This window comes from Emys orbicularis, chromosome 1 (assembly GCF_028017835.1).
Source record: "Emys orbicularis isolate rEmyOrb1 chromosome 1, rEmyOrb1.hap1, whole genome shotgun sequence".
NCBI lineage: Eukaryota > Metazoa > Chordata > Testudines > Emydidae > Emys > Emys orbicularis.
The window spans coordinates 113,788,539-113,811,248 of NC_088683.1; the positions used below are offsets into that span (position 1 = coordinate 113,788,539).

The 22,710-nt window shown below is 46.3% G+C and overlaps 1 protein-coding gene across 1 annotated transcript; it reads left to right on the top strand.

Moving 5' to 3' along the window:
- The first annotated feature begins 4,468 nt into the window (after window positions 1-4,468).
- Window positions 4,469-21,117, top strand: LOC135881216 (zinc finger protein 501-like). Its single transcript, XM_065407821.1, has 3 exons — window positions 4,469-4,526; window positions 6,319-6,411; window positions 19,715-21,117. Exon 3 carries the CDS (start codon window positions 19,777-19,779, stop codon window positions 21,115-21,117), a length of 1,341 nt encoding a protein of 446 aa, XP_065263893.1. The 5' UTR covers window positions 4,469-4,526; window positions 6,319-6,411; window positions 19,715-19,776.
- The last annotated feature ends 1,593 nt before the right edge of the window (window positions 21,118-22,710 follow it).

Here is a 22,710-nt window from a genome sequence, read left to right on the forward strand (position 1 = left end):
AAAGTCGACCTAAACTCGTAGTGGAGACCAGGCCCTAGTCTGCTTTGAAAATCTAACTCTCCTAGTCTGCTTTGAAAATCTTAATCAGAGAAACCATGCTACTGAAACTTGATTCACTGAGAAGGGAATTGATGTGTGGGCGTGTGTGTGGAGAGGTGGATTAAAACTCTGCCTTCTGAATTGGGTTTTTGTGTGTGTGGTTTGTTTGCTTGTTTGTTTGAACACCTATTTAGAACTCTGGTGAAAAGGTGCCTTGTTAAGGCACCTTCACATAGGGGCTGAGAAAGTCACTAATCCATGTGTGAGGCATCCAAGGAGGCTAATAGGGAAGACTAGATTTGATGATCCCAATACTGTACTTCTAAAGTAAAAAGCAGGTGGGAGACTAAAATCTTCTGGTGCAGAGTATGGGGAATCTATAAAGCTGTCCTTACACATCATAAAGAAGCAGAAAAGGTACAAATCCATTTTTCTTCCATTATAGGTCACCCTTAAGACTAAACTCTGAACTTCTAACACTTGTTTTTTCATAACTACAGTGTTGTAAGTCTTTTTAGTACGTATCAACTTTAATTCCAGTGTAGCAGGGATTTTATGTGTGTAGGTGTGTGGAATGAACACTATATAGTTTTCAGTAACTTAACCCTTTTCTCGCCAGTAGTGAGTGTGTGTGTGTGTGTGTGTGTGTGTGTTACGGGACTTGGTTTAAGGTAGCATTAAGGGTCACAATAGGATTGAGGGGTAAAGTGGGTGAGGAAAAGGCACTTTTTGTTATCTGATACATTCTGTCTTTCGTGGCCCCAGGTGGGTGGTAATGCACAGGGGAAAGTTAATGAAGGTAAGGGACACATAACCCTCTGCAGAAACTGAACGTTTGACACCTGTCAGGAATGGTGTAGTAATTATGTAGTCCTGCCTTGAGTGTTGGGGACAGAGCTAGATGACCTCTCAAGGTCCCTTCCAGTCCTACACTTCTATGATCTCAGAGATGGTGTCAGCACGAAGAAGCAGAAGGGTTTTTTTGTACCAGTGTTGGATCCCCAACGGAAAAGATCCTTGACTGTCATGACCAGCTGTAACTGCTGCAATCAGTGGGAGTGGAGATCTTTCCTAGAGACATCACAAAGCAGACTAATTAAACTATTCTAAGAGGGGTTGTGGATATTTGCTCCCACTAAGGACTTGCTTGCTAGGAATTTTGGATTGCCCCTTGCCAGCTGGACAATGACATCTTTACTAGGCAATAGGGTTAGCAGGTCTTAGCTTTTCTTTTTTATAGCGTGGTGGAATGATGTAGAGCTTGAGGGTAAGGAATGGGACAGTTTTTGTTGCACTTATACTATTTCTGTCTTCTCTTAAGCTTGTCTCTTTATCACACTAAGAATATACATCAAAGAGACGTGCTACACAGGGTTTCTAATGGTGCAACCTCCAATAAAATGGCCTGATCGATGCAGTCGGAAAGCATGAATTTAAGGACATTATTGAACATCCAGTATCCAGATAAACAATAAGATGCATTGACCGCATGTATTTATTTTGGGTGTAAAGGTTGACATTTTCAAAGTAGTGTTAAAATAATGGAAAACATCTTGATAAATCTGACCCTGTTGTGGAAAATTTAAGTCCCTTTTCTGTTTTAAGATGACAGCCTGCAAGAAACCCTTTAGATTCCCCCTTGGTGGGGAAACAGAGCAACACAGAGAGAAGAAAGGTGGAATGGCAGCTGGAGTAGAGAGGCCATTTCAGTGGGTTTATGGGACAGCTTGGTAAAGTAGGGCTACCATATGTCCGGGTTTCCCCGGACATGTCTGGCTTTTCGCTCTTTAAATAGCCATCCGGGGGGGGGGGGGAGGGGGATTTCTAAAAATCTAAAAATGTCCGGGATTTCCCCCCGGTCGGCTATTTATTGACCGAAAAGCGGCTGACAGGGCAGCCGAGCGCCGCTCGCACTGGGGCCTCAGCAGCCAAAGCCCCTTCCCGGCTCCCCCCATCCCCTGCAGCCTTAGCACGCTGCCCGGCAGCGCTGGGGGGTGGGGCTGTGCGCCTGTGAGGGAACGCGGCGGCGGGGCTGGCAGCGGCGGCCAGAGCCCCTCCCCCGCTTCCCCCTCTTCCACAGCCTCAGCACGCCGCTCGGCAGCGCTCGGGCGGGGCGCTCCATGGGACGCGGAGCCAGACACCTGCTCTAAGCCGACTGGCACAGTAAGGGGGGCCGGGGAGTTGGAGAAGGGGGGCAGTCGGGACAGGGAGCGGGGGGGGGGTTGGATGGGTCGGGGGTTCTGGGGGGGCTGTCAGGGGGCGGGAAGTGGGAGGGAGTGGCTAGGGGGCGGGGCTACCCCGCCAGTGGAGTGTCCTCTTTTTTGAAAGTTCAGCTATGGTAACCCTAGGTAAATAGATAAATTGTGTGGCAATTTGCAGCCCTCAGCCACTACAGAAATGAACGCTGGCTCGATAGTATTCTTCCTGCAGCCATGGGACCACTTCCCATGCCGCCCTGACTTAGCTTATTTGCGCCTTCTCTAGTCACCCTGTGCCTGAACACTGGGTTTATCACCAAAGCAGCAGGGCCTGAGTGGGGAACACCTGTTTCATGTGTGCCAGTGACATTTCATAGAATCACAGAATATCAGGGTTGGAAGGGACCTCAGGAGGTCATCTAGTCCAACCCCCTGCTCAAAGCAGGACCAATTCCCAACTAAATCATCCCAGCCAGGGCTTTGTCAAGCCAGGCCTTAAAAACCTCCAAAGAAGGAGACTCCACCACCTCCCTAGGTAACGCATTCCAGTGCTTCACCACCCTCCTAGTGAAAAAGTTTTTCCTAATATCCAACCTAGACCTCCCCCACTGCAACTTGAGACCATTGCTCCTTGTTCTGTCATCTGCCACCACTGAGAACAGCCGAGCTCCATCCTCTTTGGAATCCCCCCTCAGGTAGTTGAAAGCAGCTATCAAATCCCCCCTCATTCTTCTCTTCTGGAGACTAAACAATCCCAGTTCCCTCAGCCTGTCCTCATAAGTCATGTGCTCCAGACCCCTAATCATTTTTGTTGCCCTCCGCTGGACTCTTTCCAATTTTTCCACATCCTTCTTGTAGTGTGGGGCCCAAAACTGGACACATTATTCCAGATGAGGCCTCACCAATGTTGAATAAAGGGGAACGATCACGTTCCTCGATCTGCTGGCAATGCCCCTACTTATACAGCCCAAAATGCCGTTAGCCTTCTTGGCAACAAGAGCACACTGTTGACTCATATCCAGCTTCTCGTCCACTGTGACCCCTAGGTCCTTTTCTGCAGAACTGCTTCCTAGCCATTCGGTCCCTAGTCTGTAGCAGTGCATGGGATTCTTCCGTCCTAAGTGCAGGACTCTGCACTTGTCCTTGTTGAACCTCATCAGGTTTTTTTTGGCCCAATCCTCTAATTTGTCTAGGTCCCTGTGTATCCGATCCCTACCCTCTAGTGTATCTACCATGCCTCCCAGTTTAGTGTCATCTGCAAACTTGCTGAGAGTGCAGTCCACACCATCCTCCAGATCATTAATAAAGATATTAAACAAAACCGGCCCCAGGACCGACCCTTGGGGCACTCCGCTTGAAACCGGCTGCCAACTAGACATGGAGCCATTGATCACTACCCGTTGAGCCCGACGATCTAGCCAGCTTTCTGTCCACCTTACAGTCCATTCATCCAGCCCATACTTCTTTAACTTGGCAGCAAGAATACGGTGGGAGACCGTATCAAAAGCTTTGCTAAAGTCAAGGAATAACACATCCACTGCTTTCCCCTCATCCACAGAGCCAGTTATCTCATCATAGAAGGCAATTAGGTTAGTCAGGCATGACTTGCCCTTGGTGAATCCATGCTGACTGTTCCTGATCACTTTCCTCTAAGTGTTTCATAATTGATTCCTTGAGGACCTGCTCCATGATTTTTCCAGGGACTGAGGTTAGGGACTGAGGACATTTGATAAGGTAGCTGCATATCCCACAAAGGAGAAGTGGCTTCGTTTTCGGATGAAAGGCAGAGGTAGCTCTAGACGGGCAGCATACATGAGCTTATGCTCTCTCTGTGCAAAGCCCCCCCCCCCCCCAAGAAGTTGTGTGTGCCTGAGGCATCTGGATCGGTTCACGTGTCCGTTCGGTCAATCTGATTTCCTTGGTGTCAGCAGCAATGTTGCCTCCAACCCAGTACTTGCTATACTAGAAACTTTTGCCAGCCACACGTATGCCAGCTGTCTGCCGCCATAGCAATTTTGCTAAGAAAGAAAGGAATCCTTTTTAATGGTGTAGGTGACCGGGGAGGGGTTAGACGAGAGCAAGTGACCTCGTTACATCAGTGCCCCCGAGTCATCAATTTCCCTCTTCCTGAATCACCAGAGGGCGCCTGTCACAGCGATGCACTTGTCATGTGACCGGGGTCTTGCAATTTCCTGCGGTCCGTTTTCCTGCTATATCCAGGGTAGCAAGTGGGTTCTGTCGCAGGCTCTTGGGAACATCCACGGGCGGCTGAAGACAATCGCGCCCTGGGTACGTATGTACAGACCGAGCGGAAAGCCTTCCTGTAACCTCGGCCCGGGCCATATAACGCCTTGTCACAGGTGCTTTGGCGGGAGGCTTGGGGGTTGTGTGAATTTCCCGCTGTCCTTACAGGAGGCACTTGCGTTTGTTTAACCCGCGCCTACACAAACTCTACGTGTGGCTGCTGCAGCGAAACTAATTGCGGCGGGCGTTAATGCCTTGATCGCTGGTTTAATGGAGAACAGTAATTGCTGCGGGGTCTCCTGGCAACAAAACAAAACCAAAACCAAACTTTTCAAACCCAGTTAGGCAGCGGGGAGGCCTGATTATTGCCTTGGGGGAGGAGAGGAGACGGGAATCCTGTTGGGGAGTTAGACACTGCGCCATCCCAGCTGCCTGCTGCCCTAGCACTGCCAGCCTCTGTCGGCTACTAACCCCCAACAGAAGAGATGCAGGGACCATTATGAGTGCAGAAAACCTTAGACCCAGGAGGAGAGTGGAACCTCAGACCAGTGGCTCTCACCCATTCCCGACTACTGTAGCCTCTTCAGGAGGCTGATTGGTCTTGCGTACCCCCAAGTTTTACCTCCCTTAAAAACTACTTGCTTACAAAATCAGACATAAAAATACCAAAGTGTCACAGCTTACTGTTATTATAAAATAAACCAATTGTAATATAAATATTGTACTTATATTTCAGTGTATAGTATATAGAGCTGTATAAATAAGTCATTGTGTGAAATTTTAGTTTGTACTGACTTTGCTAGTGCTTTTTACGTAGCCTGTGGTAAAACTAGGCAAATATCTAGATGAGTTGATGTACCCCCTGGAAGATCTCTGCATACCCCCAGGGTTACGTGTCCCCTGGTTGAGAACCTCTGCTCTAGGCAGCCTCTTGTAAGGTTTGCCTAAAGGGTAAATACCACCCTAGCTGAGACTGTTGTAAAACCTATTCAGGGGCTAGTGATCAAATCTGCACCTCTCTGCTTGTCAAAGCCCCTACATGGGACGCAATGTGTGACCCGTATTGAGAGGCGTGGAAAATATGTATGGGAGTTCTCCTTTACGGTAGGTCTGCACTGCACTGGAGAGTTGGGTTTGTAACATGGGCACCCAAACTAGAGTCAGTTTGCAAAAAACAGTAGTGAAACCCAGCTAACATAGCTAGAGACCTAGTGTAAATAGTTATTTCTGTAGCCTCAGTTGAATTGGTTCTTTGCTGGGGATGTAGGCAATCTTCAGCAAGAAGACTGAGGGGACACTACAGTTGTGTGGGGCAGAGAGCGGTTTGGCACTAATGAGAGAGAGAGAGAGAGAGACGTTCACTGTAGTCTCCCGGAAGTCATTGCTCCTACTCAGCACCAGGGTCGTGCTAAAGCTGAGCTCTTGTTGCAGTTTCTGGGGCTCCTGGTAGGGTGACCAGATGTCCCGATTGTATAGGGACAGTCCCGATATTCAGGACTTTTTCTTATATAGGTACCTATTATCCCCCCATCCCTGTCCCAATTTCTCACACTTGCTATCTGGTCACTCTAGCTCCTGGGGGTGTATGGGAGACACTGATGATGGGGGTGAGGGAGGGAGGACTTCAGCTGGGAGCCACATGTGGGGTTTGCGCTGAGAGGGCCAGTGAGAGATTAGCAGGGAGGAAAGACAAAGAAACTACTTCGGCTCCGGTCTGGGCAGATAAGGATTAAAACCATAGAGTTGGCAAAGCCTCCAGGTGGTAGAGAGGACTGCAAAGTCCTGCGCAGGGGGAGGGGAATTTCATAGCGAACAGCTTCCGCTTCCCTTCCCGCAGTCAGTCCGCTCGGAACCCGCAGGGCTGCGAGCGCGCGCACATGGACCCTGGTGGCGCGGTCCCAGGAAGGGACTAATTCGGGCCTGCGCAGCGGTGAGTAGTGGGGACGTCTGGACTGAGGGGTGCGGGCAGAGCCCCGGCAGACAAGGGGGCGAGGCCTACAAATCGGTGCCTCTGGGAACTGCCTGCTGCAAAGGGGGAACTGAAACAGGAGCCACGTCTCAGAAAGAAAGGAGAAAAGTCGGGCAGGGTCCCCAGGCCCCCCACTAGCCAGCTCAGCTCCGGGGAAAAGTGGAAGGAAGTTTGGAGAAATTTGGGGGAGCAGATGGGTTATAGCAGAAAGGAGGAAGTGGGTGTAGAGGGTGGTGGTTTAAAGGATATTAGGGGTTCAGGGAAATGGGGGATGGCGGAGGAGAGCTGTGGTTAGAGGAAATTGGCCTAGGATAGTACATTGGGGTGGTATGGAGGTTTGTTTATTAAAAGCAAACAAATACAGCAGCAGAAAAGGTGAAATTAACCAGCAGCAAGCAGCTCAGCATGAGGAGGGATGGGCTATAAATGCTTTAAAAGAAAAAGTTAGGACAGGGAAATGTAAAGAACCAACAATACTTTTTGAAGGTAAAAAAGCGTGTTAGATAGCAGCAACAGTGGTGAAACTTACAATGCACCAACCAGGACCATTCATCTTGTTTATTATGTTGGAGCCTTATCCCCATGGTCTGCCTGTATGTTTGCCTGCCTAGATTTTTGGCTTTTTGGTCCAGTGTGCACTGAGGAAGCTTTACCCCCCAGACTGTAAGCAGTCTTAAAATCATAACTGGCTGGAGCTATGGTGCAGATCAGACCTACAGGCAATGTGAGCCATTATTTTGGAACTGGCTAAAAGTGTTTTTGGCCACCTGAAGGCCTGCCCTTTGAAGTTAAAGGAAGACATGCTGTTAATCTCAATTCGGTGGTTTTTGAGGAAGTGGTGGGAGGGAGGGGGCATAATTGGGGGGGCATCTGTGGGGATGCACAAGGAGGCTTCATGAGAACACCTCACTGCTATTTGGCTGTCAGCTGTGCCCTCCTCCTAGCCCCTCCATGTTCCCCTGAGCTGGATTGGTCTTGAGGAGGGAAGGTGATAACCTGTGGGCTGAGAGGAAGCCATGATCTACTGGTTGGAGGCAGCAATGTGGAGGGGAGTCCTGGACTTCATACTCCACTTCAGGGACTAGTGGTGGGGGAAAGAGGGCTCTGCATAGCCATTTTCAGCATTGCAGGATTGCAGTGGTGTGAAGTAGTCTATTCATCTCAATGGGATGTTCCCAGATGAATCGGAACCCCCCATGGAGATGAATGCAGCCTGCCATGATAGCTGAGAGATGTGAGCTGACCCATTCCTCTCAGTGGGTGTTCTCCTTCCTTCTTTCCCAAAGTCTGCCCTAGCCCCTGTTGTCTTAAAGGTGCCACAGGACTGTTAGTCTGCGGATACAGACTAACACGGCTGCTACTCTGTGGCCTGGTCCACACTAACCCCCCACTTTGAACTAAGATACGCAACTTCAGCTACGTTAATAACGTAGCTGAAGTCGAAGTACCTTAGTTCGAACTTACCGCGGGTCCAGACGCGGCAGGCAGGCTCCCCCGTCGACTCCGCGTACTCCTCTCGCGGAGCAGGAGTACCGGCGTCGACGGCGAGCACTTCCGGGATCGATTCATCGCGTCTAGACAAGACAGGATAAATCGATCCCAGAAGATCGATTGCTTACCGCTGGACCCGGAGGTAAGTATATATGTACCCTGTAACAGGACTCTCTGTTGCTTTTTACCAATTTTCAAGATAATCGCACTATGCAGGTGGGTTTTAGAGCAACTTGAATATTCAAATCCACTCCTTATTTGTGGGTGTGTGTGGGGGGGAAGAGTTGTATCTGAGGAACCCCTAGACCACATTACTCCAAATTTGCACCAGTAAGAATACCCCATACTCCAGTTGTGGCATACCAGCATTCGAGGTAATCTCACTACGCATGTAGATTTTTAGAGCGTTTTGAAAACTAAAAGAAGGTTCAGTCATGTGGACTAAAAACACCTCGGGCCATATGTTCAAAAACGCTCAGCACCCACTTTTGGCAACAAAATGAAGTGAATTTTCCAAAGAACCGTGGGATTTGCTGAAAAGGGGCATCAAAACGCTTCAAATTTAGGCAGTTACTGAGTCGTGCTCACACTTCATCTTTGCACGTATAATCAGTATTGCCAGCCCCAAATACTTAAAAATGATGAGATTGGCTTAAAAATCATGAGAATTTCAAAAGTAACTTTGGAATCTTTTTGCTTGCCCTCTGGTTTTGAATCTTTAGGGGTCACATTTTCAAGCATTTCTCCACAACCACCAAGGCTAGAAACCTTTTCTTTTTTTTTCTTTAATGAAGACTCTGAGATCAGGGTGGATGATTTAAATCACCAAGTGGAGAGCTGCACTTTTAAATAATTGATTTTAATCAACTTTTCCATTTGTATTTCAGTTATTTTTCTAAAGAAAGATGCATTCTCCTTGGTAGATATAACCATTAAATTAAGTTGGTTTACAATTAAATAGAACCTTTATACTAGATTTGATACATTTTTTGCTACCTAAGAGGTACACTATAACTATATAGATTTATTTAAGCAATTATATAGCTTAATATTTTCAGATTCTTTTTAATTGTACATTTTTAGTATGTTAGAAAATGGTGAATAATCTTGCTTATTTACTAGATGGTTAACTTTTTGTTCATGATTTATGTCAAGCTGCATTAGGATGGAATTTAATTAAAGACACAAAATAGCATATTTATTTGTATTAAACAAAACAAGCCCTTAATACAGTACATGACCCATTGTGCCATATTTATAAAATTTAACCTCAAAAATTAGATTTCCCCTCCCCCACCCCATTCTTTCTTTACATAGAAAGGTATCCTTTAACTTAGTTTTTAATAGAGGCTCATGAATTCAGCATATTTATTTTTTATTTACCGTAATTGTTTTTAAGAGATTGTAATAAGCTTGGGCCTTAACATATTTTGTATTAAATTCAGATTTCATTTGAAACAGGTTTACTTTTAAAAAGGAAAGCTTACTATATATAATCTGATTTAAAAATTCAGAAAAATAATTGATTTTTATCCACCCTGTCTCAGATTCTCATGTAACTACTTGACTGGCAGGGCTGGCTTCTACACTTCCTTCCCATTGCTCTCAATACAGAGGGGTGAGGGAGGTGGGCAGGATAATAGCCAAAGCACATATGCTGGCCAATCCCCAGCTAGCATGTGATTCCTTGGAAAACATAACCAGCTGACCCAATTTAGAGCAGCCTCCAGAGTACACTCAGCACCAGTTCAGAGCAGAATCAGGAAACCATAACTGGCTCCCTGACAGCTTCGTCTGTCACTTGCAAATGCCTTTGTATAATTATATTTAAAGATCTGTCCTCTATTTATAAAAGTAACATAGCACCATTTCCAGCCACTATAGCAGAAGATCTTGTGAGCTGGATTCAGATATCGCTCTCCCATCTGGGGCAGGTGGGCCCACTTATTGAAATCCATATTAGTCCTTTGTTTTTATACACCTTTTATTCCAGGAGTAGATCACATGATACAGACACCATGCTTGTAGGAGAGCAAATGCCCTGAACCAGAAATTACCCTGGAGGGCAAGACCTTCCTGATTTTAGACTGTCTGTTGTGTTGTTCAACTGGAACGTCTCATTTTGAGAAGGGAAAATCTGATGTGTGTTTGGCTCTGAATGGAAACATCTACACTTGCAGATGAAAGGCCTGACTTCCTCCTAATGTATTTACTGAATCACACACAAATCCCTTCTCATCTGTGCAGAACCGTCTTTATTTTTGGGGCAGGATACAAACCCAAATAGGCAGTATGAGTCACTTTCTCCGCCCCCGTTTCCCCCCCCCCCCTTTTCTGGGAATGGAGACCTCCTATCTTAAAGAATGACACAATAGCAAAATTATTCATATGAAAGAGGGAAACCTTCACTTAGACCTGTTGTTTCCAAAGGGAAGCTTTCTTCCTGTTGAATCCTTGGTCATCCCATTTCAGCTGATGGGATTCACCCTCCTTCAAACCCAAAACAGTCAGGCATTCCCTCTTCATTCCCACACCTTGGCTATGGGAAACGCAGGAAACCTTAAAAGAACTTCACATATTTAGTATCCCGAGCACCTCCCTTACACTGATGGTTCCAGGGAAGTCCCAAATGTAAGATGCTTTCCTTTCAAAGGTCAGGTTAGACTGAAGCTTGCACATTGGACTCTTCTTTTATATAAACCAGCCAGCATGGCTTCATGACTGCTCCTTCCCTGCTGCTTTTTCTCTCTCCTGAACTGTTTCTGTGGCTGTTGGCTTAGCCTCCTGCTGTATGTCTGCATGGTTCAGTGCCATCAGCAGCTTTAGGGAAGTAGCCTGTAACTCTTGTTCTCCTGCTGTCTTCAGCTTGGCCAGCAGCACCTGCATGGCCTGCATCCAGTGCTGCACATTGGGGTCCTGTAGCCGCAGAAAGAGGTCTTCCATGTCGCTGGTGGGTAGATGGGACTCCTGGGGGCTGGACAGCTCTCCTTGCTGCTGGCTACTTTCAGCCTCTTCTCTGATGTGGTTGACAGGGGAGTTTTCTGGTATGCTCTGTGGTTTAGGTGGGCTCTGAGAGAAGATTAAGAGTATTCTTGTGTGGGAGTTGGATTGGGGTGAAGTTGGTAGGAGGATATCCTTGACAGCAGCTGCTCCTGTACCAGAAGGAGGTAGGTGTCCGGTGGTGGTGGAAGGCTGGGGAGAGGGCTTTGTTGGGGGCAAAAGTCTGTCACTGGCAGTAACGTCTTCGTTGAAGGTTCGTGTCCTACCAGACTTGCTTTGGATCTCTTCTGGGCATATAACCCTCTGTGGAAGAGCAGAGATACATAGGAGGAAGGCAGAAAAGCACAGGGACGCTGCACCCGTTCTTCTCTCAGGTGCGTGGGGTCACCGCTTGCTACACAATTATATATTTCCCATTCCCATCATCCAAAGTAGGCACCTGGACAGGCAAAAAGAAAAAAATCTGTCCCTGACTCCTTTCCCTATGGTGTCTTGCCCACCATATTTTTCTGTATGTCTGTCTTCCTACTCTCCTCTCCTTCCTTCTCTTACATGCTCCCTCTCTTAGTTTTCTCCTCATGTTCTGTTCTTCCCACAATTCTTTATCATCCTTCTCCCTTCATCCGTCCCACCCCACATTTTCCACTCTCTTTGAGTGCTACCAGCCATTTCCTGTGTCTGCGCTCCCCAGTGCATTCCTCAGTAACAGTTTCATTCGGAAACAGTTCAGACTCACCTTAACAAAATACTTTTTCATAGTACAGCGATAAAAGGTAAATGTACAAAAGTCTGCGAAGAAGGGAATTTCTGGCAGGTCTGAGCATACAGGTCCTAGAGAGAGGTAAATAATTAATCAAATTTATTGAAAAACTCCGGTGTTGGACAGTCACTTCCCCTAACCCTCAGTTATAAACCCCATTGCCGGGTGGTCCCCATCTGGCATTGATAAACCCCAGTCCCATCCAGTAACCTCCCAAAGTTCGAGTGGTTAAAAACCCAGCACTGGCTGGTCATCTTCATGACCCACAGTGATTTACAAAAAACAAGACAGGATTGTAAGAACATAAGAATGGCCATACTGGGTCAGACCAATGGTCCAGCTAACCCAGTATCCTGTTTTCCAACAATGGCCAGTTGCTTCAAAGGGAACGAACAGACCAGGGTAATTATTGAGTGATCTATAACCTGTCATCCAGTCCGAGTCTCTGGTACTCAGAAGTTTAGGGACACCCAGAGCATGGGGTTGCGTCCCTGACCATCTTGGCTAATAGCCATCGATGGACCTATCCGCGATGAACTTATCAAATTATTTTTTGAACTCCATTTTACTTTTCGCCTTCATAACATCCCATGGCAATGAGTTCCACAGGTTCTGATGTACTTAAAGAATTTCCTGTTTAGTTTTTTTTATCTTTTGTAGAGCCTTGCACGGATACAAAATTTATATATGCGGATATCTGCGGACTTGCAGGGCTCTACCGGGAACCACTGTGGTGAAAGCAGCAGAATGTCAGGCCGCCGTTCGCAGGAGCTAGTGCTCTGCGTGAACTGCTCCTCCGGTGTGGCTGTACCACCCCCAGCCCCACCCACTGGGGCGGCCACCAGGCTTATCTACAGCTGTCCCTGGTCACGCTAGTGTGTGCAAGTGGCTCGCATGCTCCCAGACAGGAGTTCCTTCCATGCAGAGGTGTGCATCTCCTGTCCGGGAGCGTGTTACTGTTCAGCAATATCAGTTTGATCATATTACCGAGTGCTACTTTAAAACGTGATTTAAAATGCGTTACTTTTATCCTATACTGTATATCTGCAGGATGTGTTGTTTAAATTGTAGAATTTTTTCTGTAAAATCAGTTTTTTTTCCCATTGCAATCCAATTCGGAACATTTTAATGCATTTATAGTAAGGCTACTTAATTGCTGTCAATGTATCAAACAACTTTGATTAAAAAACATAAAGATGGAATTAATTTTTTAAAAAATGAAAAAAATCAGAAAATAATAAATCCCAAAATCCACAATAATAAAACAGATCATAGGGCCCTATGTTGGCCCTCTTACTGGTTTTTTTGTGATTTGGCATATACATTTAGTTTGATCTTCTATGGTGTTTTAAAATAGATTCCATGCAGCTTCCAGGAATTTCACTCTTGTGACTGTTTCTTTTAATTACCACTTAACTAACTCCCTAATTTTTGTGTAGTTCCCCGTTTTGAAGTTAAATGCTATTTCTGGTGGGTTTCTTTGGAATTTTTTCCTCCCACAAGGATGTTAATTTGGTTACATTTTGGTCACTATTACTTAGTGGTTTGGCTATATTGACCTCTTGGACCAAATCTTGTGCTCCACTTGGGGCTAAATCAAGAATTGCCTCTCCCCTTGTAAAAAGAACAGGAGTACTTGTGGCACCTTAGAGACTAACAAATGTATTAGAGCATAAGCTTTTGTGGGCTACAGCCCACTTCTTCTCCCCTTGTGGGTTCCAAGACTAGCTGCTCCAAGAAGCAGTCATTAATGGTGTCTAGAAATTTTATCTCTGCATCCTGTCCTCAGGTGACATGTACCAATATGGGGATAGCTGAGAGCCCCCATTATTATTGAGTTTTCTGGTTTTTGTAACCTCTCTACTCTCCGTGAGCATTTCGCAATTGCTGTCACCATCCTGGTCACGTAATATAGTCCTGCTGCTATACTCTTCTTATTCAAACATATAATCTCTCTGGATAAAAATTCCATTTATTGAAGATTTTTACTATATTTGACTCTATGCTTGCTTTCCTATATAGTGCTTCTCTCCCACCAGCATGACCTACTCCGTCATTCCTATACATTTTGTACCCTGGTATTACCATGTCCCATTGATTATCATTGTTCCTCCACATTTCTGTGATGCCTATTATATCCATAGCCACTTTTAATACCAGGCACTCAAGTTCATCCATCTTAGTATTTAGATTTCTAGCATTTGTATGCAAGCATTTATTAAAATTTGTCAATATTTAGTTGTGTCCCTTCATGTGATGTAATTGAATGGGACTGTTTCTCTTCAGTTCCTATCTCATAGACTTTAAGGTCAAAAGGGACCATCATGATCATCTAGTCTGACCTCCTGCACATTGCAGGCCACAGAACCTCACCCACCCACTCCTGTAATAGAGCCGTAACCTCTGGCTGAGTTACTGAAATCCTCAAATCATGACTTCAGGTTACAGAGAATCCACCATTTACACTAGTATAAACCTGCAATCATGCTGCAGAGGAAAGTGAAAAACCCCCAGGCTCTCTGGCAATCTGACCTGGGAGAAAATTCCTTCCTGACCCCAAATATGGTGATCAGTTAGACCCTGAGCATGTGGGCAAGACCTGCCAGGCAGATACCTGGGAAATAATTCTCTGTAGTAACGTAGAGTAACTGTATTCTAGTTATATTAGAGAAGGCAAGACACACTTCTTCAAACTTGCCTTCTCTAATATAAACACATAGTAACTTGTGGATAATAACCCTCAAAACCTCTACCAAAACAAAACTCTCCACTGCACACACGTATCCCCCTGGGAAGAGAAGGAGAGAGAACGAATAAACCCCATCAGCAGATGGCTTCCTCCCCATCCCTGTTATAAACCCACGCACCTAAGGACTCCTTCCCATCTGTCATTTGATCATTCCCAGTGCCGGATGGTCTGAGACCCCAGTCCTCCTGCTTTTGGATGCCGTGGTCAGCCTTACCTTGAGGGATGACTCCATGGTTTTCGTATTGGTCCAGTCTCTGGATCAAAGGATTCTGGCAGCCATACAAGGCACGAATGAGGCAGGTGGCACTGGCTCGGTAAGGGGCACGAAGAGGTTTGAAGAACTGATCATACTCTGGCTCTGAGAGTGGTGTTCCAGTTAGCAATGGGCCCTCATCCTGAAGGTGGGCAGCAGAACACCAGCTTGAGAGTACTGCAAAAGAGGAGCAGGAAGGAAGTGAAACGCTGCAGACGATAGACATTGGGGAAAGAATTGCAGGGCTGTAGATGTGGGTATAACCCTTCTCTTGGGTATGGGGTCCAGAATTGTGGAAGTGACAATTTTTTGAAAACATGGTGCAGAACTGAAGGGTGACCTCCTGGCCTGACCCTTTGGGAGGAACCCCATCCCCTGGGGATTGGGTCCATAGCTGTGCGAGTGCCCCCTTTTCTTGTGAATGGGGTCCTGAATTATGAGGGAGACCTCTTCTCACCTTTCCTGGGAATGATGGTTGTGACTCCCTGTTTTGGGACTGGGGCCCTGAATTGTGCTGTTAACTCTCTTCTCCACCCCCCCCCTTTTCCCTGGGAAGGGAATTGTGGGATATTGTTTTCTTTCAATAATTTGTTCTATAAATCCCCATTCTTGGCAAATGGATCCAGAACCTTCTAGAAATCAGTGGCGGTTGGATTTATGTGCATGCTCTCTCAGGCAGTCAAACATTTAATGAACCTGTATATAACATTAAAAAACTTGGAGCTATGCACACACACAGACTGCTTTTAAAGAACGTTATTAAGGTTCTCCTAGTCTCCTCATCTGGGCTTGCTGTCGAATCTTGGTCTTCCCACCTAGTGTCTCCTATGCCTCTTCCATGCCCTGCCCCTAGTCCCAGGCAGGCCAATCTACCCCTCTTCTCGGCTCCTCCGAATTCAGTGTTCCCCATCTCCTCCAAGCCAACTTGCTCCTGGTCCTCCCCCTGTTTCCCTGTACTGCTCCCAGTCCCAGTCTCTTTGCTCGAGCAATCCCAGTTTATCTTCTCCCTGCCTCCAGACTGTCTCAGTAGACTGCTTGTCCCAAACTACTCCTTTCCCTTTTCTGGGGTCTGACTTTTGTCCACTCTGCATTCTAATCAGACGGCTTCATCCTCTGCATGGCTTGGACACCAGCATGGGTGTGTGTGTGTGTGTGTGTGTCATTGATAACACAGGAGAGACAGGCTCCTTATGCTCCGTTCCAGTGCTCTGCCTCACCCTAGCCTGCACCCTAGCTGGGAGCAGCCATTCCAAGGAAAGTTTGGCTTCACCCTTGTTGACCTGGGCTGGAGGGAGCATACTCAGTCCCCCGGTGGTGATAGCATATATGCAGCCAGCTCATGTGTAGGAGCTGGGAGGGGATGGAGCATGCTCAGTGGGGATGGTGCATGTGGTTAGCACTACGAACTATGAGAGGCTTGAGCGTGTTCTGTGAAGACAGAATCTTTGGAGATTTTAGTTGCTGAAATCCAAGAAGTCTCTGCCAAGCCTGTGTGAACAGATTTTTTCAGGGTTTTTTTAACTTGGCCATATTTGAGTGGGTTATCACAGTCACGCTGGAACATTTTTAATAGTGGGGGTGCTGAAAGCCACCCCTCTTACCCCGTCCACCCCCACCCGAGCTGAGGCCGGCATCCGGGACACCGGGGGTGCACAGACCCCGCACCCCTAGTTCCTGCGCCTGTGTTATCATGGGGATGGCAAAGGTACATCCCTGACACAAAGGCTAGCACCCAGCCAATTTCCAGACTGCTCCAAAGCACAGGAGCACTAGAGCTTTCCAAAGAAAAGGTTACCAGAACATGTATTGTTCCCTTAACCCTGTTCTCAGAAACAGCTGAACCACTTTGGCGGAAATAAATAAATAAATATGTTTTAAAAAAAAGTTCAGGCTGAGGCAGGCACCCAGCATGGAACATTTCAGCTGAAACCATTAAAGTCTGGCAAAGTTATAAGCACCTGGAAGCAGGGCCCTGTAATGGGAAGCATCTGGCCCTGCCTGTAATCTGTAGTTCAGCCACCTGCAGTTCTTTTTCTTCTGTTGTAGGATACTGTTCTGACTAATTGCTGTGGCTAAACCTTTTCAGCTCTCTGGTCTGCTTCCCGGCTACTGCGCAGAGTTCAATTCCTTTATATAGGAGAACTGGTAATGTTTTTCTGTCTGATCCTGGTCCCTTCAGTGCTGGTTATTGTGGCAGACGGGGGGGGAAAAAGCCAGGCTTCAGGTGTTTCTCTAGTTGTGGCTATAAGATGTGTGTTCAAAGTCAACAAGTGGGCAGGTTAAAGCATTTGGAAGAAAGGGACTCGAGGAGGCAGTGCTCTGTGCAGCCAAGATTTAAATGACAGTTACTGATATGTAAACCCGTTCCCTTCTTCCTAGTTCTGAGGTGCCAAGCCTCCTGATTTGCAATGAGCGAGGATGGGGAACAGGCGACTCTCCTGTCCCCTATCACAAGTCAGTGTCAGGGATGGATGATAAGTTTTCCTACTCACCAGAAACAATCAGGAAGGCCCATGCTGCTATCTGACATCTCATCTTTCTTGTATTGTATGGGGGTGGGGATGGGAGGTGTTAAATACCATGGAGGGAGTTCTGGGTTCCTTGCCTATCCTTCACTTTGTTCCTTTTTCCTGTTGCTGTTTTTACCTGAGGTGGGTCAGGAGGAGAAGGCGGGGAACTCCGAGTAGGGTTATTGCTGCAGACCAGTTCACAATAGCAACTCGATGACATCACAGTTTGTGATGTCACCAAGTTTGTGATGTCACCAAGTTTATCTCCTCTCCCTTTTGCCAATGCACCATTTTGCCTGTCTGCCTTTTCTCTCCTTCATTTCCTCCCTGCTCTACATCTCTTTATCTTTCTTTTATGACTGCTGGTGCTACGTTATTGTAGAGCCTTCTATGAATCCAGGGGCTGTGCACTGGCTTGTTTGGCTTTAGGAGTGCTGAGTTGCCCATACTGGCTTGTATGATTTCTTATAAGCACCCACATGCACTATTTAGTTATTGTACAGTCACTAACCTTTTCTCTGGCCCAATTCATATTTAATTATTCAGTTATTTAATTAAAGTGCAACAACTTCAGTAGACGAGATTGAAGGAGACACTCATTAGACTATCCTAAAATCCTGAAACAGTGGTTAGGGCACTCATCTGACAGATGCCTGTTCAAATCCCTTCTCATCAGGCAGAGGGAGGACTTGAACTGATGGTTTCCCACATCATGGGTGAGTGCGCTGATCACTGGGCTAAAGGTTATAATGGGGAGGGGGCGTGCAGATGCTTTGTGTGGTGTTAAGCGGCCTCTGAGCATGCTTACTGGATTAGGCTTTCACAGGTGATTTAGGCAGATGAATGCTTATTTCCCCCAGATAATGGATCGTTCTGGGACTCAGGCGGAAGATGGCCATCCGGGTGCCTAGTGTAGGACAACAGTGCAGGTGCTCTCATACGTGCCTAGCAAGTGCAACTGAAGTGCTGAGCAAGTTTAGGTGCCTATAGGGTTAGACAGCAGCCAAGTGAGAGTTTTGCGGATCGCAGTGGCATCTGAAAATGGGACTTAAGTACCTTTGTGGATCCCATCCCAATGCACAATTTTGGGGTTCTTCCTCCCATTCAGAAAGAATCAGTCTATAAAATTAAATTACATTCCATGCATTTTTGTAATGTTAATATTCAGAATGTTGGGAAGAGGAAATAACCAAATTGGGTGGTGTTTTTCACTCCACCTGTATTTTCTTTTTCTTATGTTTTTATTCTGCAGCCTTGGGATCCATTCCTTGCTTCAGAACTGCGCATCAGAATCTCAACTTTCATTTTAAATGTTTCTATCTCTGATGGTCATAAAGAGAACCTTGAAAATTAGTATAGTCAATTCAGCATTGTCTTCCTAAGTCTGCAGACAGCATGAAACAATAGCCGAGGGGTTTGAACTGCCTCCTTCATCTCAAATTGTTAACACTGACCATTTGAATGGCAAATTAAATGTGAAAAATGTTAACGATTCCATTGCTATTTGTTTAAGCAGAAACAACCAGTTAATGTGTTTATTCCACATTCCAAAGTTTCTTCCCAGGTGAGGAACATAATATCAATGTAAATAATAAAGGGGCTACTGTACTCATTGTATTATTCATTTTCATATTTAATTCTTAAAATAATTGGTGGCTTTTTACATGAAGTTGCTACAGGATTTCCAATCTGCTGTGTCAGTGTTGTAGACAAAATTTAGGTCCAGTTTGTTACAGAATGCATGGGGTTTTGATTATTTTAATTTGGAAAGAAGGTCTAGCCCCTGAAGTGAGGGAAGGGGGACAGTCTATCCAGGGAAAAAAGCCCATTAGAACTCTTTGGTTCTCTACCAGATAAGCAGAAAAGGACTGAAGGAGGAGGAACACTTGATGACTTACAGGGAATGAAACTAGTGGGGAGAGGAGTGGTTACAGTGGGAATTTCTGAAGGGGAACCTAGGTTACCATGTTCCTCCCCCGCCCCCTTGCAAAATCTGCCAAGAGCAGGATTTTTGAGGAAAGGCAAGTGATGGACTTTGTCCCCTTGAGTACATCTATACTGTAGGCTAGGGACATGTGATTCACGTTGTTGCCAAAATCCACGCACAAAACCCTTAAACATGCCCTCCTGAGTGTGTTGTACCTGTGCTCAGCGTGGGGTATGGGCTGTTGCGCTTTGGGCTGTGCTCCTACCTGCCCACTTTGTAGGGTGGAGAAACCTAAAGCATGTGTTGCTGAGCAAGTGTTTCAACAGAATACCCTTCAAAATAGAGGCTGCACACCCATTCTCTTGCCAGTTTCACCTCACTCCCTTTGTGTTCCTCATTCCACTTCCTGCACACATATTGGTGAACTTGGGCTCTGGGATTAAAATGTTAGGAAGCGTGGTTTATTTGTGGGAAATCCTTGTGGTGTGTGTGTTTTGTTTTGTTTTGTTTTTAGGCTTCTTCTCTCTCACAAGCACAGGGAATTATTCATGTCTCATTTCTCTTTCTATTCCAGCAAGTGACAGAGTCGTGAGTAAAATTAAGAAGGGCATTTGTCTTCAGGAAGGTCCCGGGAAAATGAAAACACGTAGTGCATTGTCGAGAAGATTTAAAGGGAATATTTCGAAGAGTCCTGACCAAACAGAGGCTTGTGAGAGTCAGGAGAAGTCAGAAAATGAAATAAAAAAATCTCCTGGGAAGAGACAGAGAAAGTCCCCTTCCCAGGAAGCAAGTGTCAGGCAACCTGAAGATGATGATCATACTGAAGATAAACCAAACACATCCGATTGTGAGAATGACTCTGTTTTGAGCCCAGGCCTCGTTGAGCAAGAGACAGCGCACATGGAAGAAAAACCCTATCAGTGTTCTGAATGTGGGAAAAGCTTCAGTCGAAACTCCTACCTTACTCAGCATCAGAGAATCCATGTGGCAGAGAAACCCTTTGGTTGTGGTGAATGTTTGAAAAGCTTCACTCGGAATTCAGACCTGGTTAAACACCAGCGAATCCACACAGGAGAGAAGCCTTATCAATGCAATGAGTGTGAGAAAACCTTCAGTCAGCGGTCAAATGTTATCAGACACCAGAGAACCCACACAGGTGAAAAACACTACAAATGTAAAGAATGCGGGAAGAGCTTCAGTCAGAATTCGCACCTCATCGTACACCAAAGAAGCCACAAGGGCGAGAAGCCCTACCGTTGTACTAGATGTGAGAAAAGCTTCAGTGATTGCTCATCACTTATTATACACAGGAGAATCCACACAGGGGAGAAACCCCATCAATGTAAAGAATGTGGGAAAAGGTTCCGTGACAGCTCCGCCATCATCCGACACCAGCGAATCCACACGGGAGAGAAACCCTACAAATGTGGTGATTGTGGAAAGAGCTTCCGACAGAGCTCATCACTTATTACCCACAGAAGAACCCACACAGGAGAAAAGCCCTACAAATGTTCAGTGTGTGATAAAAGCTTCAGTCAGAGCTCAGCACTTGCGACTCATCACCGAATCCATACAGGAGAAAATCCCTATCGATGTTCTGAATGTGGGAAAACCCGGAGTGAGCGTGCTGCACTTATTTCACATCGGAGTGTCCACACACACGGAAAACCTTACAAGTGTGCTGAATGTGGAGAAAGCTTTAGACGGAGCACAGCACTTAATGTACATCTGAGAATCCACAGAGGAGAGAGACCATATACATGTGATGAATGTGGGAGAACCTTCAGACAGAGCTCAGCCCTTGATGTGCATTCGCGAATCCACACAGGAGCAAGACCCTATAAATGTAGTGAATGTGGAAAAAACTTCAGACAGAGCTCAGCACTTAAAGTGCATTTGAGAATCCACACAGGAAAGAAACCCTATAAATGTATTGCATGTAGGAAAAGTCTCAGTTTGCGTTCACATCTAGTATAGCAGGGGTGTCCAAACCATGGCTCGTGAACTGCATGCGGCTCTTTTACAGTTAAAGTGCAGCTCGCAGATCCCCCTCTCCCCATTCTCCACCTACCAGACTGGGGGGAAGCTCGAGACCTCTGTCTTGCAGCGGGATAGTGGGGTAGGGCCTTCTTCCCAGTGGGGAGGGGGTCTCAGGGCTTCAGCCCTGTGGGGGCATGCCTGCTGGGGTTTAGGGCTTCAGCAGGAGTGGGGTTGAAGCCCCAAGCCCTGTAAGGCGCCTCCCGCGGGGCTGAAGCCCAGAGCCCCAGCAAGTGTGTCCCGGCTCTCAAACTTCTGAAGATTGTCAAATGTGGCTCAGAGGGTCAAAGTAAGTTTGGCCACCCCTGTAGTATAGGATTAGAGTGGCCATATGGAATAGAAAGCAGTAGCAGACATTGGTCGTTTGGGGTATATACAAAGGAGTGAGGCCCAGATTCACAAAGGAGCCTAAGTTTCAGTTTTAGGCACTGTTGCATCCACAAAACCCCCAGTAAGCTGCTGCTTAACTCTGCAGGCACCTAATTCATTTGGCACCTAAATTTTCACTGTAATCATCTCCTAGTCACATAAGTGTTGGCCTCTGGGCATGCACCCTGCCACCTCACTGTAAGCATCTGGACACTTGAGCACCAGCATGATGCTCAGACCAGGGGAAGTTGGGTGATCCTCCTACCTTGCCTGCAGAGCCCAGGCCAGTAGGCATGTTCTGAGCACACCTAGCAGATTCGGGCTACATTCAAAATCCTGATGGAGGAGGAGGAGCTTCCTCCCCCATAACTTTTAGCCTAGTGGTTAAAATGCTTACCCAGGAACAAGTGGAACAGCTTCAACATGAGAGATTGAGGAAGCCCCACATCAGAATTAGGGGTGTACAATATTAAAGTGTTAACCGGTAAGCATTAGTCTTACCAGTTAACCCACCCTAACCGTTACCCCAGCTGCAGCCCCAGGCCAGTGTGAGAGGCCCCAGCCCAGCCACACTCCCTTTAATCAGTTAACCGATTTAAATGATATAATTTTAATCGTTTAAACGGTTAAGTTTTTAAACAATATTTACGTCCCTAATCAGAATATCCCATAGCCCAGTGGTTTGGGCATTTCCCTCAGAGATAGGAGATCCCTGTTCAAATACCTTTTTCCCTTCAGGCAGAGGTGGGGAATTGAACTGGGCATGAGTGTTGAGAAACAGAGTGGAAAAGACCTGGCTGTTGGACTGATCATTTTGATATCGGAGAGAGGCAGTTGATGCTAGAAAATTGGGGTATTCTGGAAAGAATGAGTGAATTACTTGTGGGGAGCTGAGTGCTGGTGGAGTGGGTTGTTTTACAGATTGTGCAGAGGAGGTGTAATGTGGATCTGAGGGATGGGGTGTTGGGTGCTGGATAATTTGGGGATTAGGAGTGGGAATTTGTGGTAGAATAGAAAGGGAGATTTTTTTAGATTTTATCTTATTTTCTTTATGTACAAGAAGGTTAAAATAATAACGTCCGGATTGGTTCTCAGCCAGACCTTCAGTTTATTACAAATTGTAAGCAGTCCTGGGGATGTCATCTCTTTTTAAACTGTGGATGG